The 18739-nt window shown below is 43.4% G+C and overlaps 1 protein-coding gene and 1 long non-coding RNA gene across 2 annotated transcripts in view; one reads left to right on the plus strand and one right to left on the minus strand.

Annotated features, from left to right (window-relative positions):
- Window positions 1–18739, plus strand: part of khdrbs2 (KH domain containing, RNA binding, signal transduction associated 2) — a 489568-nt gene that overhangs the window by 464004 nt on the left and 6825 nt on the right. The window contains exon 8 of the mRNA XM_073056524.1: window positions 7694–7752. Within this exon, the coding sequence (XP_072912625.1) occupies window positions 7694–7752 (59 nt within the window). The remainder of the gene's footprint in view (window positions 1–7693; window positions 7753–18739) is intronic.
- LOC140733331 (uncharacterized) overlaps window positions 15364–18739 on the minus strand; it is a 33341-nt gene continuing 29965 nt past the window's right edge. Inside the window, exon 3 of the long non-coding RNA XR_012100267.1 lies at window positions 15364–15808. This is a non-coding gene — a long non-coding RNA (uncharacterized lncRNA). The remainder of the gene's footprint in view (window positions 15809–18739) is intronic.

The following is an 18739-nucleotide window of genomic DNA, read 5'->3' on the forward strand; positions in this document are numbered from 1 at the left end:
ACACAGGCAAAGACAGGCAGCCAATATGGAAAAGAAGACAAAGTAGGCAATACAGGAAAAATAACAATAAATAGATAAATAAATAAATAACACAAGAACATGAGTTGTAGAGTCCTTGAAAGTGAGTCTGTAGGTTGTGGAATCAGTTCAGAGCTGAGGTGAGTGAAGTTATCCACGCCGGTTCAGGTGCCTGATGGTTGAAGGGAATAATTGTTCCTGAACCTGATGGTCTTGGACCTAAGACTACTGAACCTCCTTCCCGATGGCAGCAGTGAGAAGAGAGCGTGGCCTGGATGATGGGCATCATCCAAGACAGTACTAGCCTACAAAGTACCCAGGACATCTTTAAGGAGCAGTGTCTCAGAAAGGCAAAGTCCATTATTAAGGACCTCCAGCACCCAGGGCGTGCCCTTTTCTCACTGTTCCCATCAGGTAGGAGGTACAGAAGACTGAAGTCACACACTCAGTGATTCAGGAACAGCTTCTTCCCCTTTGCCATCTGATTCCTAAATGGAATTTGAACCCTTAACACTACCGCATTTTTAAAAAATATATAGTATTTCTGTTTTTTGCACAATTTTTAATCTAATCAATATACATATACTGTATAAAGTATACTGAATAAGATTTACTTATTTATTTTTTTTCTTCTTTATTATGTATTGCATTGAACTGCTGCTGCTAAGTTAACAAATTTCACATCACATGCCGGTGATAATAAACCTGATTCTGATTTAGCCAGATTTTCACTCCCGTTTCTATATGTCGATTTGTCACCACCTATGTTTCGGTCAACAACAATGGTATCGTCAGCAAGCTATTAATGATATGACATGCTAAAAAAGCAACATCATTTAACAGGTATAAAGAATAAATAATTATATTTAAAAAATAAAGTTAGAAATTAAAGTACCTTTTTATTCAAATGTGCATAAATACATAAATAGCAGCAATGTAAACATTTATAAAAAGTGGTTTAAAGTGCTTTTAGTGCAGTACAGAGACTGAGGTAATAGCCAGAGGGGGTGGGGGTAGGGGCTAACTGGAAAGGTTGATCAGATTAACCATCTGGGGTAAGAAATTTATAAGATGGTGTAAAGTTTTTGTTTTAATAGGTTCTTCGCCTTGTCATCAGATTTCTGAATGGACAATGAACCCATGAACACTACCTTTTCTCTCCTTTTGCACTACCTATTAAACTTTTCTATACACCGTATTCTGTATTTCTCATTGTAATTTATAGTATTTTTAATGTATTGTACTGTACTGCTTCTGCTAAACAACTAATTTCATGACATATGTCAGTGATAGTAAACCTGATTCCGAGTTTGAATGTGCTTATCAGAACGGAGCTTTTCGGAAAGGCAGTTTTCAAGATAACTTTGGAGGTTGATGATGTCCGTTGGTACATACTAGGTTATAACAACTCACTGTGTGGAAATCTGTGTCCTCTCTCACCTGGTGCTCATGCTACTTACCCAAGCCTACATTATGCACTCCTGTCAGTGAAGCAGTTCCTTCTTTTACTTTTTCTGTGGCTCTTCACTTCACCAATGGCACCAGAATATATGCTGCTGATGTAGTTGTATTAAAGTACCTTATCTACACCCTTTGAAGTCAGTCCTTTCGAACAGTAATCTCCTTCCTTATCCGCTCCCAGGATCACTCCTCCTATTCTCACAGACCGCATCATTCTTCTTGCTTTTTGTTTCTCCCTTTGGAGGGATTGATTTTTCTCAGTGCTTTCAAATGAAAAGAGCTCTTCAGAAATATCAGGCTGCAAAAAAGAAAACAAACTTATGGTTTCTCTAATATTCGCAATGGACTCCCCTAGAAATGGCAAAGCATTTTTCAGCCAGTGAAGTGCTTACAATGTGTAATCATTCTCGTTATATCAGGAAACGCTGCTGACATTTTCAGCACAGCAAGATCGCATCAAAGATGATGAGGGTACAGGACTGTGCAAAAGTCTTAGGTATATATATATATATATATATAGAGAGAGAGAGTGAGGTTTTGCACAGCACTGTATTTGTCAATGTGGAGTGGAGAGTGAGTTTGTAAATCTGGCACGAGTAAAGGATGGTGGGATGGTGAGGATGGAGTGAGGTGGGATAGGGGGCAGAGAAGGAGTGTCGGGCGGGTGTAGTGGCAAGGGAGCAGACACACCCAGCCCTGAGACACCAGTCATGGTGATTTGATTCCAAACAATTGGTTTATTGATCATTACAGAATGTCTCTCTGGTGCTTCCCATTCCCTCTCCTCTCCCTTCCTCTTTTCCCAACCACGATTCCCCTCTCTCTGCCCCCTTTCCCCCACTCTCAGTCTGCAATAGTGATCCATATCAGAATCAGGTTTATCATCACTCACATCCGTCATGAAATTTGTTTTATTTTGCGGCTGCAGTACAGTGCAGTACATAAAATGACTACAATACTATGCAAAAGTCTTAGGCACCTTGGCTATACACGTATGTGTGCCTGAGACTTTTGCGCAATTCTGTAATCACTTGATAATCTATTTTTCAGTGGTGTTGACTGATGGTGACCAGACTTGCATCAGCATTTGGTATGGAGGGACTGCTGCACAGGATTGGAAAAAAGTGGCAGAGAACTGAAAACTCAGCCAGCTCCATCATGGGCACTAGCCTCCCCTCCATCAAGGGTATCTTCAACAGGCAAGGCCTCAAAAAGATGGCATCCATCATTAAGGTCCCCCACCACTCATGACATGCCCTCTTCTTATTACTACCATCAGCAAGGTGGTACAGGAGCCTGAAGACACACATTCAATGTTTTAGCAACAGCTTCTTCCCTTCTGCTGTCAGATGTCTGAATGGACAATGAACCCATGACCACAGCCTCACTATTTTTGCTCTCTCTTTGCACTGCAAATATATTTATGTACAGCAAATGTGTGTGCATGTTGTCAAATGTATTGCTTTGTATCAGCAGTACAATGCAATACATAAAATATACAATAAGTTACAAAAAGAAATATATATTAACTACAAATTTCACGACATCTGTCTGTGATAATAAACTGATTCTGATGCTGCCTTTGCAGAGATACTGTCTACAAAACACACTGCAGTTTCTCACCCAGGTTACACTAGGTGATAATTTTGATTATTGCTTGGTTGGTTAATTGGTCATTGTAAATTGTCCCGTCATTAGGCTAGGATTAAATTGTGGGATTTCTGGGCAGCATGGCTCGAGGGCTTACTCCGTGCTGAATCTCAATAAATAAATAATAAACCTCTAACTGATTCTGATTCTCTTTCAGATAGATATTGACCAGGGAAGATTTATTAAATTAAGGTCACAGTAAGTGTTAACTGTGTGAGTGCAGAGCCCCAATGCCAGGAGAGTTAGCATGGAGTTTCTAGTTCTGGAGTGGGGCTGTTAGTAACTGCCCCACTGTGATGCTAGTGGGAATTCCTAAACTGGCGTTGCTAGAAAATGGGGAGGGTGGGGGACAGGGCAGGAGCCTCAAACTGTCACTGGGTCATTACAGCCTAGAAAGTTCAGTGAAGAGTTGACCCTGGTCACTCCCACGCGGGAAGGTCAGGCTTAAACTTTTCATTCCATAAATACAACTTATTCACCATAGTATGTGCAGGAAATGCCTTTCTCTGCATTTGAAAAATTAATCCAATACAAAGTTCAGTGTGCAACATCGAGTCATGTGCCCAGCTACAGTGAGGTACAGGGACAGTGAAAAACTTGCAACAGCATCACAGACACGTAGCTTCAGACAATAAACAGAATACATCATTTTTATCAAAACTAACTTTATCCATAATAAAAATATTTACAAGAATTAACCATGCACTTGCTTTGCAATCTTACATTCATGGTAATACTTTCAGTACTGTTCTATTACTGTACATTCCTACACACTGCTGCTATTTGTGATACCCCCTGGTGCGGTACACTTCCACAATGATTGAGGGCTTCCTCACCCAACCTGGCCCCTACCTCTCCAGTAACAGAAGAACCCTACACTCTGGTCCTTTCCTACCCAGTCAACAGAATGAATCTGTGAAGTGTTTGAGAGTCTGTTAGACGGAACCCAGGCCTCAGCTCAATGCTGATATGACCCTTTACCATGGTCCCTCCTCGCAAAACCTTTGAGGTGGCAGCACCAAGCTCCAGTGCATCCGTCAGCACATGCTCCTGCATCCTGGAATGTGCCAGTTGATAGCCTGCCTTGGTGGATATCTAGCACGAGGAAAGCGATGGGTTTTGTGCAGACCAAAATGTAAATCCAGGTCCCAACTGTTATCAGGCTGTGAGAGTGATTTGCAGCTGTTCAGAATTGGAATTGCGTTTACTCTCACTGACATATCTTGTGAAATTTGACATTTTGTGCAGTAGTACAGTACCGGACTTACAAATATTTTAAGTCACAATAAGAAATAACATAAATAAGTAGTGCAAAAGAGGAGCAGTGAGGACCATTCTCAGAAATCTGATGGTGGAGGGGAAGATGTTGAATGTGTGTCCTCAGGCTGCTGTACCTCCTCCTTGATGGTAGCACTGAAATGAAGACACGTCCCAGATAATGAGGGTTCTTAATAATGGATGCCACCTTTGTGAAATACTACCTTTTGAAAATGTCCTCATTAGTGGTGAGGGTTGTGCTCTTGATGGAACTGGCTGAGTCTACAAATCTCTGCAGCCTCTTTCAGTCCTGTGCATTGGACCCTCCGCACGACATTTGTAGAAATTTGCTGGAGTCTTCGGCAACATACCAAATCTCCTCAAACACCTAGGGAAGTATAGTCACTGGCTTGCCTTCTTCCTGTTTGCATTAGTATGTTTGACCAGAGCCTGGCACGAACAGCCCTGCTGGTTACAGTTCTACTGATAGACTACGTATATCCAATGTAGTGACCAACAGCCGAGAAGCTTTGTCAGCCTCACACTGATAGATGCTCAAGTGCCCCGTCATACTGTTCTAGCTGCTTCCCTCTCCTGCTGTGAGTGCAAACTTGTTGTGTCCACTGCAGGAAGGAAGGAATAGTTCTGAGTAATATTAACTAATTTGGCAAATTCATCCAGTCTCAAACATGTGCAATGGAATTGAAACCATGCCTTTATTTTGTTTATCAAGATTAATTTTTTTAAAAAGCTGGCACAGTATTGGTGGTTTGATCTCGGACATGACCTTTCAACCTTTAACCCTATGCCCTTGTTGGTTCAATGATAAGGCATACAGCTGACACTGTGCATGTTGAAACTTGAAGATCAGGATTAATGGCAGGATGCTAGGCAATATGGAGGAACAAGGGATCTTGGGATCCACAGGAGGGCATAATTTTAAGGTGATTGGAGGAAAGTATGGTGGGGGGGATGTCAGAGTTAAGTCTTTTAAATAGGGAGTGCTGGGTTCATGCAACGTGCTGCCAGAGGTGGTAGTAGAGGCAGGTGCACTGAGGATATTTAAGAGTTTCTTAGCTAGGTGCAAGGATGATAGAAAAATGGAGGACCACATGGGAGGGGAGGGTTAGATTGATCTTAGAGTATGTTAAAGGGTCAGCACATCATAGACAGATGGACCTGTACTGTGCTGTAATGTTCTGTGTTTTGATCATTCTGAGTGAGCTCCTTCCTTGGCCTTAAATGGTGGCTGTGCCTCCCCTCTCAGTCTCTGAGACGACTTCCGGCTCAGTAGCACACTGATACTGATTCTCCTCCAGTCCTGAGACCTCGAACACCCCGTTTATATTGAACCACCACCGGCAGCCATCCTCCAAGTGGCTCTGTATTCCAAATGCTGCACGCTTCCCTCCCTTTCACTCTCCCTCCATCTCTCTCTCTCTATCTCTCTAATATACTGTAGCACTCACCAGTTTGGTTCAAGCTTCAACTGACTTGCCCCAAAATGATGGTTGGTGTGGAAGGTTGTGAGTGGCCTGCTGAACATTTTAACTGTTCCTCAAAGAGATGATAATGAATGCTGTGATCAATGCCCGCCATTACTGAGAGGTGGACCCTGAGGTAATATTTATGTGCCATGGTAGTGTAGCACTATTACAGCTCGGCATGTTCCAGAGCTTGGAGTTCATTTCCGGTGCTTTTCTGCAAGGAATCTCTGTATGTTCTCTCCATGTAATGCGGGTCCTCTGGTTTCCTCCCACAGTGGTTTTTTGTAATTTATTTTCTTATTGAAGTTCATCATCAAACAAACATTTCCATAAGATGTATTTCAGACATTGTACATATATATCATATAATCATATATGTCACAAATCTCCAGAAAGTATTTATCTGAGGTATACATTTACAGAAAAGAGTGGAAAGAAAAAACAAGCAAAAGGAAAAAACTATGTACAAGTAGGGAGTGATTTTTTTTTTTAACAACATATTCATTGATTTGTGAGAATAAAATCAGGCCTATGAGGCATTATGTAGTTAAACCATTTTTCCCAGTATGAATCAGCTTATGATTAACAGATGCTGTTATCTTCTCCAAAGATAGATAGTATGTCTAAAAACATACTGGGTAGGTTAATTGGTTGTTGGAAATTGTCCCATGATTAGGTTAGGGTTAATTGGGTTTGTGGGGGCTTGCTGGGACGGCTTGGCTCGAAGGGCTGGAAGGACCTACTCTACCCCGCATGGTTCCTGGTCTCTGGATGTACACATATACAAGAGTTATCAAAATGCTGGAGGAAGTGAGCAGGGCAGGCAGAATCTATGGCGGGAACAGACAGTTGACTTTTGAGGCTGAGAGTCTTCATTTCATTTGCTGAATGATTTCAGAATTTGTGCACACAAGTCCTGACATTGTCAGTTCAAGTATACTCACTGTGGATATCTGACTGTCCTCCTTCAGCTGTTCTGAACAAAACTAGACAGAGATCCCTCCACAGAACCACCCTCACTGTGCAGGCCAAAGGGCTTTAAAAACAATCCAAAATTCAGGTAATAGTTTATCATAGAACAATGAGATTGAGCTCTGCTGACTGAAAAAAACAGACCAATTTACACCAGTTGTCTAACCCCCCCACCCATAAAAAACATGCTAATAAAATTAATCAGTGATTTATATTAATTCATTAGTCAGATGTTCCTACTTATAGTTTATGAAGTTATTATCTGTTAATGAAGTTCACAAGTGTGTACAATACAGGGTAGATTCTTGCTAGTAAAACAGTCACAAACTTGCAAATAGAACCAGCGAGTGAACTTGTGTGGCTCTCCACCACGTGGTAGAGTCCAGTTGACTCAAGGTTCAGATGAAGAAAGTTTGTTCCCCTGGTGAACTACCTGTTAGGAAAGGCTGTACCTATCTGAGCCATAACGTGTACCAGCTGAACCTCCATGCTGTAAAGTTCAAACTGTTCTGCTGATGTTGACAGTCAAAAGCTTACAGGCCAGGAAGCAGCTGGTATCCTATACAAAGTTCTTCTGGTGAATCTAAAGTTGAAAGTCCTGCACGTGGCTCAGTCCATGTTCTCATTAAACAAGAGGAGTAGAAAATATGGTTTCAGTGCCTTAGATGGACATCTTCTGTGATAAGTGCACTCCATCTTATAGAAGAGCCCTGTCAATAAAATGATACTTACTTTGAGAGAGAATACTAAACTGATACATACATATATAATAATGTATGTATCAGTATAGAAATTTCTGTTTTCCAAGGAGTTGTTTTTCACTTTATCCTCTGTTTTTGACATTGCAGTGGCCCTGAATATTATGACTATGGACATGGAACAAGTGAAGAAACCTACAACAGTTATGGTAAACCCAGTTCCACTTTCTCTTTATTAATGATTGAGTGTGCATTGGAAAGTGGATGTCTCCAAAGCTTTAAGTCATGATGAAAGGTTTTGGCCCGAAACATTGGCTCTTTATTCCTCTACATAGATGCTGCCTGACCTGCTGAGTTCCTTCAGCACCTTGTGTGTGATACACTGGATTTCCATCTTCTGCAGGATCTCCTGTGTTTCTGCTTTAAAAAGTCCATGCACAGGTTGAGTACCTCTAATCTCAGTCAGGGCTGGAGTCAGAGATTGAACAAAGTCAAAGTCAAGGCTGGCTGAATTATTATATGCACAAGTACATGTATTAACGGGTTCAGTGAAAAACTTACTTCTATCAGCATCACAGGCACATAAACAGCATTCACAAGAAAAACATAAACATGAATTATGAATGATTTATACATGAAAAAAGCACAATTAGAACAAAGTAGAAGTTTGCTTTAGTGCAAAATTATTAACGTGATCATGGTGTTGAGCTGATCATAGTGTTGTGCCAGTTGACTAGCCAGCACAACAGTCATCACCACCACAGTAGGTACAGAGTAGCGGTGATTAGTGTTGTGCAGTTGGTTCAACAACAAAGTAACGCACACAAATTGCTGGAGGAATAGTATAGGGAGAAGAGGTGAACTATTAACAGCATGATCATCTTTCTCTTGTGTGCCTTTTTATTTTCAATTAAGATGTTGCTAATAATGAAGGACAATGACATCAGACCAAAGAGAAAATGGCAGAGATGTTTTCTATGGGAGCTGACAATGCAGAGATGGTTTTCTGTGGGAGCTGACAATGCAGAGATGGTTTTCTGTGGGAGCTGACAATGCAGAGATGGTTTTCTGTGGGAGCTGATAATGATGGTTTTCTGTGGGAGCTGACAATGTAGAGATGGTTTTCTGTGGGAGCTGATAATGATGATTTTCTGTGGGAGCTGAATGTAGAGATGGTTTTCTGTGTGAATTGACAATGGCAGAGATGGTTTTCTGTGGGAGCTGACAATGCAGAGATGGTTTTCTGTGGGAGCTGACAATGCAGAGATGGTTTTCTGTGGGAGCTGATAATGCAGAGATGGTTTTCTGTGGGAGCTGATAATGCAGAGATGGTTTTCTGTGGGAGCTGACAATGCAGAGATGGTTTTCTGTGGGAGCTGACAATGCAGAGATGGTTTTCTGTGGGAGCTGATAATGTATAGATGGTTTTCTGTGGGAGCTGACTGAGGAAGAGAGGAGTGTAATGATGTGTTGATAGGGTAAGGTGAAAAGGGATAGCAAGAGGTTTGTGTGAACTGTTGGGCCTTAATGGTCTTTCTGTGTGTTGCTCCTGATAATCCTGGTTCAGAGGAAGGGCATTTATTCTCTACAGTTTAACAGTTGGACTTACTTTAACAAAACATGGCTTTAGACTGCAAAAAAATCACCTTTGGCCAGTCTTTTGACTCTACCTAACATTCCATAACACCATAAGACTCTAGGAGCAGAAACTAGCCCATTGAGTCTGCTCTGCCATTCAATTATGAATGATTTATTCTCTTACAACCCCATTTGCCTGCCTTCTCCCCATAGCCTTTGATGGCCTGACTAATCAAGAACTATCAACCTCTGCTTTAAACTTATCCAAAGACTTGGTCTCCACAGCCATCTGTGGCAGTGAATTCCATAGATGCTAACACATCCTTATTAAAGCAGTGCCCAGGACAGTAGGCTCCCCTCCCATCATCACCTAGGCATTAATGTTGAGCCAGGTAATCCACAGCCTTGCCAGCTTGCTGCCTGTGAGCCTTGCACCCCTTCTCATCAGCATTTGGAAGTCTGCCAGCTTTCCCTCAGTGATTTTTCCCTTTGCCTCCAATCACACCCAACCACTCATTCATGCCTTTGCTCTATTTAATTCTCTTTCAGTTGCAACACCCATCTGTAAATCTCAGCTGTGTCTGACCACACATCAAATCCTGTTCACCCTATTCACCATCCCCTGCGTTGTTAAATTGCAGAGACTTCTACACAGGCATTCCTTCCATTAAAAATTCCTCTGCACCTCCTAATCCCTTCAGATTTCATCATTTTTTCCTACCTCACGGTAGCATAGCAGTTAGTGTAATGCTATTATGGTGCCGGATTGGGCTTTGATTCCTGATGCTGACTGGAAAGAGTTTGTATCTTCTCTCCATGACCACATAGGTTTCCTCCTGGTGCTCCGGATGCCTCCCATATTCCAAAGACGTACGTGTTAGCCCTAGTGAGGTGTGGGCATGCTATGTTGGCGACACTTGCAGACTGTCCAGCTCAGTCTTGCTGGTTTGATTTGAAGCAAATGATGCATTTCCCTGTATGTTTCAATGTACATGTGATAAAAAAAGCTAATCTTTAATCCTGGTTAAGTTTGTTCCACGTCTAACCTCAGGTTTTATCAGCCCACCTTTGACACCTATACCATCAACCAGATCAGAGTCAAGCTTGGAATTCTTTGGCTGAAACTCTATCTTTCCTTAATGAAGATGCTTCTTCAACAAAGTTGTTTACTTTTAATTTCAGAAATGTATTTTTTAATCATTTATGCAGTAAATATAACCAGCACAAGTCTTTTTCAATATTCATTACACCATCAGTTCAGTACACTTACAATTGGTCACTGTCACTTATGTTTCCCCAAACGATGTAGCTGTGAGGTGCTTGAGAGGCAGTTACACTGGGCTCAGATGCTCAGTGAAAGAGACACGTAGACTATAACAGCAATAAAACTAGCTCTTCAGCCCAACTTGTTCATGCCAGCCAAAGTGACCGCCGGTCCCATCTCTAAATATTACCTATCCATTTCCTTAAATCCGAATATCCCTGAAATGGTCTAATTGTACCTGCCTCAAATACTTTGTGGCAGCTCGTTCCATGTAAGCACCAACTCAACATGTGAAGAAGCTGCCCTGCAGATCCTTTCTAAACCTTTCTCCACTCAATTTAGCCATATGCCCTCTAGTCTTTACGTCCCTTTTCATGGGAAAATGACTGTGTTTTCACCCTATCTATACCCTATGTTGGACCTGGTGATACAAACCAGGAGAATCTTTGGTAGTCAAGAATGAGGCATAAAGCTTAGTGGTTAGGTCCATTTTATTGCTGCAAGAACAAAGAATGAAAGAAGACAAGTTGTGATCATCTCATACACGGACTAGAGACAAACCACATTCCAATGATGAGACGTAACCCAGGAATAGCCAGATTCTAATGGTGTGACAATTGCTGCAGAAAGAAACGTATAGAAAGTGTAGAATCAGCTCTGCAGTCATGCCAAATTCTGTTGGATGTTTCTATGACCATTTTAGAAAACATGCCATGTAGAGGTGCTATGAAAATGTAAGCTGACTGAGTATAATGCCCCAACGACGTGGAGAACTCATGCTGCTCTACTACTGAAGTAACGTTTCAGCCAACACAGCCAAGGGTGTGCTGGGGGCAGCCCGCAAGTGTTGCCACGTTCGGCACCAACAATGCCATATTCAGCAGAACAACACAAGCAACAACCGGACAACAACAGCAAAAACACCCTATCACTGACCCACCCATCTGTGTTCCTCAGCCCCTCGACTGGGCTCCATCGTGATTCAATATGCCCTCTTTTTCTCCTCTTTCCTTAAATGTCTCTACCATGGGTCACAGTTTCCTGACTGCTCCTCTCCCGTATGGCTCCATCTATCGATCATAGTCCTCACATAGCGGTTCCAGCCAGCACCTTCCAGTCCCTGTTTCACCCCTCCCCTCCCCCTTTACACACACATGCAGGATCTCGACCGCAAAATGTTACCCAACCCACACAAAATGCTGGTGGAGCTCGGCAGGTCAGGCAGCATCTATGGAGGGGAATGAACAGTTGACGTTTCTGGCCGTGACCCTTCACCAGGATCGGAAAGGAAGGGGGCAGAAGCCAGAATAAGAAGGTGGGTGGGAGGAGTACAAGCTGGCGGGTGACAGGTGGAACCAGGTGAGGTGGAAGGAGTGTGGGTGGGGAGGGGGGATGAAGTAAGAAGCTGGGCGGTGACAGGTGGAAGAGCTAAAGTGAAGGAAGGGAAGAAGGAATCTGATAGGAGACAACAGGGAGAGTGGGGAATCAGCGGAAGGTGGTGAGCAGGAGAAGGGTTGAGATGGCCACCAGAAAGGAGGAAAAATTAATGGGGGGGAGGGGGAAGCAAAGGGGAGTAGTTTCCAGAAGTTAGAGAAATTGATGTTCAGGCCATCAGTTTGGGACTACCCAGATGGAATGTGAGGTGTTGCTCCACATGGTGGCAGTAAAGGAGACTGTGGATAGACGGGTCAGTGTGCGAATAGGAACTCAAATGGAACTGGGTGGCCAATGGGAGTTCCTGCCTTTTACAACTGACAAGGTGAAGGTGGGGTTACTTTGTAATTATACCCTCTAGTTTTGGACCCTGGGAAAAGGAATATGACCATCCACCTAACCATACCCTTCATGAATTTATAAACTTCTATGAGATCTCCTCTCATTCTCCTGTATTCTCATTCCTGAGAATATAGATCTCTCTCGATAACTCGGGCCCTCTAGTCCAGGCAGCACCCTCGTAAATCTCTTCCCAACCCTTTGCAGCCTGACAATGCCTTTCCTATACAAGGTGATCAAAACTGTATACAGTGCAGTCTCACCAATAACTTATATAACCATATAACTATACAACAATTACAGCACGGAAACAGGCCATCTCAGCCCTTCTAGTCCATGCCAAACGCTTACTCTCACCTAGTCCCACCTACCTGCACACAGCCCATAACCCTCCATTCCTTTCCTGTCCACATACCTATCCAGTTTTCTTTAAATGACAAAATCGAACTTGCCTCTACCACTTCTACTGGAAGCTTGTTCCACACAGCTACCTCTCTCTGAGTAAAGAAGTTCCCCCTCGTGTTACCCCTAAACTTTTGCCCCTTAACTCTCAACTCATGTCCTCTTGTTTGAATCTCCCCTACTCTCAAATGGAAAAAGCCTATCCACATCAACTCTATCTATCCCTCTCATAATTTTAAATACCTCTATCAAGTCCCCCCTCAACCTTCTACGCTCCAAACTTATGCTGTATAACTACAACGTGTCCCTCCTCCTAAACTGAACAACTGGATTGAAGAAAGTCCGGTGTGCTAAATGCCCTCTTAATCGCCCTGTGTAGCAGTGTGGCCACGTTCAGTGGAACTGAGCACTTGTACGTCCAGGTGCCTTTGTTCCACACACAGGTTCTGAGCACCTTCTCGTCTCCCAGCTTGAATGCACACACAGCACACTCTTTATAGAAGGAACGCAGTGAATGGCTTAGACTTCTGAGCTTCTTCCTGCACCTCAGGAGATCCTAAAGCTTCCTACAGCCAACTGAATGCCTTTGAAAATGCGATCAATGCAGCGACTGATTTCCTGAAACTCTTCCAAGTGGCTGTGAGATAGGTTTGTGAGGGTTAAATTTTGACAAAGATAGAACAGTGCAGCACAGCACAGACCCTTCAGCCCACAATGTTGTGCTGACCTTTTAATCTACTTCGGGGCACCACAGTGACATAACGGTTAGCACAATGCTGTTACAGCTCAGGACATACCAGAGTTCGGAATTTGTTCGGATCATTATAAATTGTCCCATGATTAGGTGAGGTTAATTGGGTTTGTCGGGCTGCTGGGACTGCACGGCTCTAAGGGCTGGAATGGCCTACTCAGCGCTGTATCGCCAAATAAATAAAGAAATAAAACTCTGAAGAGCAGTCTAAATCTTGCCTGCCACATAGCCCTCTATTTTACTTTCATCCATGTGCCTATCTGAGTCTCTTAAATGTCTCTAATGTATCCACAACTGTATCTTTACCTCCTTAAAACGATCCCCATGAAAGTATATCCTTTTGTTGGGGAATCTAGAACATTTTTAAAATAATGTTACACACACACACGCACGCACGCCCACACACACAATTTTTGTGGTTAAAAAACATCTACATCTGACTCCTATACCTTCCTCCAATCATTTTCACAATATGCTCCCTCATTAGCCATTTCCATCCTAGGAAAAAGTCTCTGGCTGTCCACTCAACCTATGCCTCTTATCATTTTGTACACGTCTATCAAGTCACACCTCATCCTCCTTCATCCCAAAGAGAAAAGCCTAGCCTTCTCAGCCTTTCCTCAAAAACACATGCTCTCTGATCCAGGCAGAATCTTGATAAATTGCCTCTGTGCCCTCTCTGAAGTTTCCACGTCTTTCCTATAACTAAACAACCAGAAATGAACACAATATGAGTCCTAATGAAGGGTCTCAGCCCGAAACGTCGACTGTACTCTTTTCCGTAGATGCTGCCTGGCCTGCTGAGCTCCCCCAGCATTTTGTGCGTGTTGCCACAATATTCCAGGTATGTTCGAACCTGGGTTTTATAGAGCTACATCATTACACTATGGCATTTGAACTCAATCCCCCAACTAACAAAGAACAACGCTCCAGGCACCTTCTTAACCACTTTATGAACTTGCGCAGGATCTTTGAGAGATCTATGGACGTGGATCCCAAGATCCCCCTGTGCCTTGATACTGCTAAGAACCCTGCCATTAACCTTGTACTTTGCCAAAGTATAACGTAAATTTTATATTCATCTGAGGGAGCAGACACAGCCTCAGAGTAATGTCTTGTTGAAAAGAAGGCAGCTCCACCATTCCTCCCACCCTCTGTCTCCCAGGGTACTGCCCCCTGGAGGGGCCAGCAGGTGTTTCAGCCTGTCTCTGGAAACAGCTGGGCCCAGACCTCTTTGATGGCACCATAAGCTTCATTTGCAGTAATGCGATAGTTTGTAGTGCTTTAAATAGTGGAAATCTGGCCGGATTTTTCTGACAAAGTTTGATCACAGGTCAAGAAAAGTAGGGCAGTGCTATTAATTCACCAGCAAAAGATGAGCTTCACCCTTACTGAGCAATGCGGCCAACAGAAGTAAATACAGTTGATGTAACAGTTTTAGATGTGTGGTTATAGTTCTCACAGATCTCTCCATACCCTCTGGCCTCTCGTTCGCTATAACCTTCTACAGTTATACCACACCTTCAGCAGGTTCAGGAACAGTTATTACCCTGCAACCATCAGGCTCCTGAACCAGTGTGGATAACTTTACTCACCTAAACTCTGAACTGATTCCACAACCTACAGACTCACTTTCAAGGACTCTGCAACATTTCCTTAATGTTATTTTTAAAAATTGTACAATATGTTTTCACGTGCACATGGATTGTTTGTCTTTATGTATAATTTTTCATAAATTCTATTGTTTTAATTTTCTGGTAAATGCCTGCAAGAAAAGAAATCTCAGGGTAGTACATGGTGACTTCACTCATTGCCCACTTTACCAGGTACCTGCTGAGTGTATGCTCATGGTCTACTGCTGCTGTAAAAGGTTCAAAGGTTCATTTACTATTATGAAGGTTTACAACTCTGAATTTCTTCTTCTCCAGATAACCACGAAACCAAGAAAGAAAAGAACGGCAGCATGATCATCAACCCCCCCAAATCCCTCCTCCCCACACAGATCAACGAACAAAACAGAACAGGCACTTCGGCCCCTGAATCCCCCTCCCCCATACAAAAAAAAACAAGAAAGATCAGACAAAAAACAATATAAAACACCATAAAACTGAAAAACAGTCTTTTGTCCAAATCCATATCCAAAACACAAAAAACCTAGGTAAAATTTTCCGGGCACAGTGGCAAGCTGTCCCCTCTAGTAGCAGAACGATCCCCTGCGACCAAAAGGTAGGCAGCCTGCACTCAATGCCCGCATTCACCTCGATGTTTCAATCTCCCTTGTCGCTTTAGTTGGCGAACAATGGAAGCTTTAATCGGTGAAATGGAGTCGGATGTTGGCTCACACCCCGTCCTGCAACCTGCCCACCGTGAGGTTCGCGCATGCTGCCGCTGCCTCAGCCTCAGCCTCCTGGAATCCTCTCAGAGACTGCAAAGCGCTGGTACACCCAAACGATCTCCAAACAGCAAATCACAGGGTCCAACAGCTGCAGACTCGCATCTAAGACAAATAAAAAATAGATGAAAGTGAGATATATGGTTTCATGATCTATCCAGAAGATGTCGACCAAAGGAGTGTTGTACGCAGGCGCCATCTTGTGTTAAAACCCAACCACTTCAAGGTCAAATGTGTGGTGCATTCAGGAATGCTCTTCCAACACACCACTGTTGTAACACGTGGTTATTTGAGTTACTCTGTCCTTCTTGTCAGCTTGAACCAGTCTGGACATTCTCCTCTGACCTCTCTCATTAACAAGGTGTTTATTTTGCTTTCCGTATCTTTCTGTGTAAATCCTAGAGAATATTGCATGAAAATCACAGCAGATCAGTAGTTACTCAAACCACCCTATCTGGCACCAACAATCATTCCATGGTCAAAGTCACTTAGATCACATTTCTTCCCCATTCTGATGTTTGGTCTGATCAGTAACTGAACCTCTTGACCATGTCTCCATGCTTTTTTTTTGCATTGTGATTCTACCACATGATTGGCTGATTAGATATTTGCATTAATGAGCAGGTGTACCTAATAAAGTGGCCACTGAGTGTGTATATACTGTGATACAAATTTACTTTGACTTTGTTATAAAACCTTGCAAAAGTGCCATACTGCTGTGGTTCGGGAATCAGGGTGACGCAGCCATCATTGATCCTACACATTGATGATCTATGCCTTCGTCAGCTAAGGCACCAAGCTCTGGAGTTCCCATCCCAGACCACCTCCACCTCTCTATCTTTTCCTCCTCCTTTAAGGTTCCTCTTTAAAACAGTCCCCATGACCAAGATGTGCAGATGAAATCCTAATGACGGGCCTTGGCCCAAAACTTCAACTGTTTATTCCCTCCATAAATGCTGCCTGACCCACTGAGTTCCTCCAGCATTGTGTATGTTTTGCTGCGGAGAGAGTATATCCTCTTGTTGGAGAATCTAGAACTCAAAGTCACCGTTTATAAATAAGCTGCCGTGTACTCAAGGCAGAGATAAGGAAACATTCTTTTTTCTCATGGAGTGTTGGAACTCAATGGGAGCAGAGTCTTTAAATGCAGCTAAGAATAGATCCTGAACAAGCAAAGGTCTGAAGGGGTACAGAGAGTAAACAGCAATACAGAGTTAGAACTGGGTGCGGGCTTCTTGAGGGGCTGGATCAGCTCCTCTTGCTTTTCCTTCACATCTTCACAAGCTTTTGGTTGCATGCACTAATGTTTTCTTCTGTGATCTACTGTCAATTACATCCCAAAATGCACCCACAACCATCCATGCTTTATTTTAAACTACGCTTCAACGACAATATAAATTTAAACCATTCTTGTGGTATGTGTTACTGAACACATACTAGTCTTCAAATCCATGTATTTATTTTTTCTTGTTTTTATGTGTACAGGTTAATGCTGGACCAGACTGCACGTGGAGTATTGCGAGCAGTATTGTGGGGCCTTTATCTAAACTGACTGTGGTGGCATTAGAGAGGCTCACGAGACTGATCACAGGAATGAAAGGGGTTACATACCAGGCGCATTTTATGGCTCTGTGCCTACACTCACTGGAGTTTAGAAGAATGGGGTTAGAACGTAGAACATAGACATCGACAGCATATTACAGGCCCTTCGTCCCACAGTGTTATGCCCAACCATGTGACCTGCTGTAGAAACTGCCTAGAATTTCCCTAGCACATGGTATCCTCGGGTTTGGCCAGCAGCGTTAGTCTAGGGGAAAAGAGTCTCTGGCCCCGCCAAACTTGTGAAATCTCATTTGTGGGGATACTGTGTGAGGTGTTGCCCTGTTACAAATCAGTACCGTGAAATATCAGGCAGAACACCATATGCAATTAAATGACTGAGCTTTATAATTCTTAATTTGACTAAAGGGTTAGTAAAGAAAACAAACAGAAAAGGACCCATGTTGGAGCTCACGGTTTTTCTCGTCCGTTAATTCTCCATCGATTTCCTCTGAGTGTCGTCAATTCTTCTCTCTCCATATTCAGCTGAACAAAAAACCCATGAATCCCTCGCTCTTGGGTACATACGAAAGAAAAACGCTTCCCTCATTGGACAGCGCACATTCCAAAGCCCCTGTTATCTCCAGTCATAACCAAAACACTGTTGCTACAGAGAAACCATTACATTAGCAGTGAAACATTACGGGGAGTTACACTCTCCCCCCACCAAATTTAGTCATGTCCTCATGACTCTGAGATAATTTGCCAACCATTCCTGCAAACCACAAAATCCAACCCAGGTGTAAAAGGCAGTGACATAGCTCTCCAAAGCGGTAGGAGCCACACTCTGTTCCCCCGGTTCTATATAGGCCAGCTTATCCGGTGGTCTGCTGATTCTTTGAGACCTCCGTACCCCCTCATCTACCTCTTCATGTTCCCACACTACTGGGGATACTTCTGGTCTACCTGGCGAGACCTCCCCGGTTTATCACTCGTGCCCTCCTGCAACTCGGATCCCTCTGTCCCTTGGCCGAGCCCCACTTCATCCCTTGCAGGGTCCCACTGGACCCCAGCTCTCCACAGATAACCCCCCTGATTTCACCTGACTCAGCGCGAGGAGGGTTGGGAATTTCTTCCTCAATCAGTGGGGAGTTAGCAAAAGGCAGCATGTACCAGAACCTCATTCCCCCATCCTCCAAATCAGTGTCCCACTCAGGGGTGGGGCCAGTCTAATCTCTCCTGCAGTCACCCCGCATTGCCGCAGAATCCTCCTACTAGGTGTAGGCTTCAGGTTGGGCTCTGGGGCAACCTGCACCTCCTGTCCCAGAGGCCGAAGGTGGTTCCGATGGAGAATCTTGACAGGCCCATTCCCCTCCTCTGGTTTCACACAGAAAACTCATGCATTTGGCATCTGACTCTCCACTACATAGGGCATTGCCACCCAGCATTCAGCCAACTTGTGCTTCCCGGGTAGCCCCAAGTTCCTTATGAGGACTC

This window comes from Hemitrygon akajei, chromosome 9, assembly GCF_048418815.1.
Source record: "Hemitrygon akajei chromosome 9, sHemAka1.3, whole genome shotgun sequence".
Lineage (NCBI taxonomy): Eukaryota > Metazoa > Chordata > Chondrichthyes > Myliobatiformes > Dasyatidae > Hemitrygon > Hemitrygon akajei.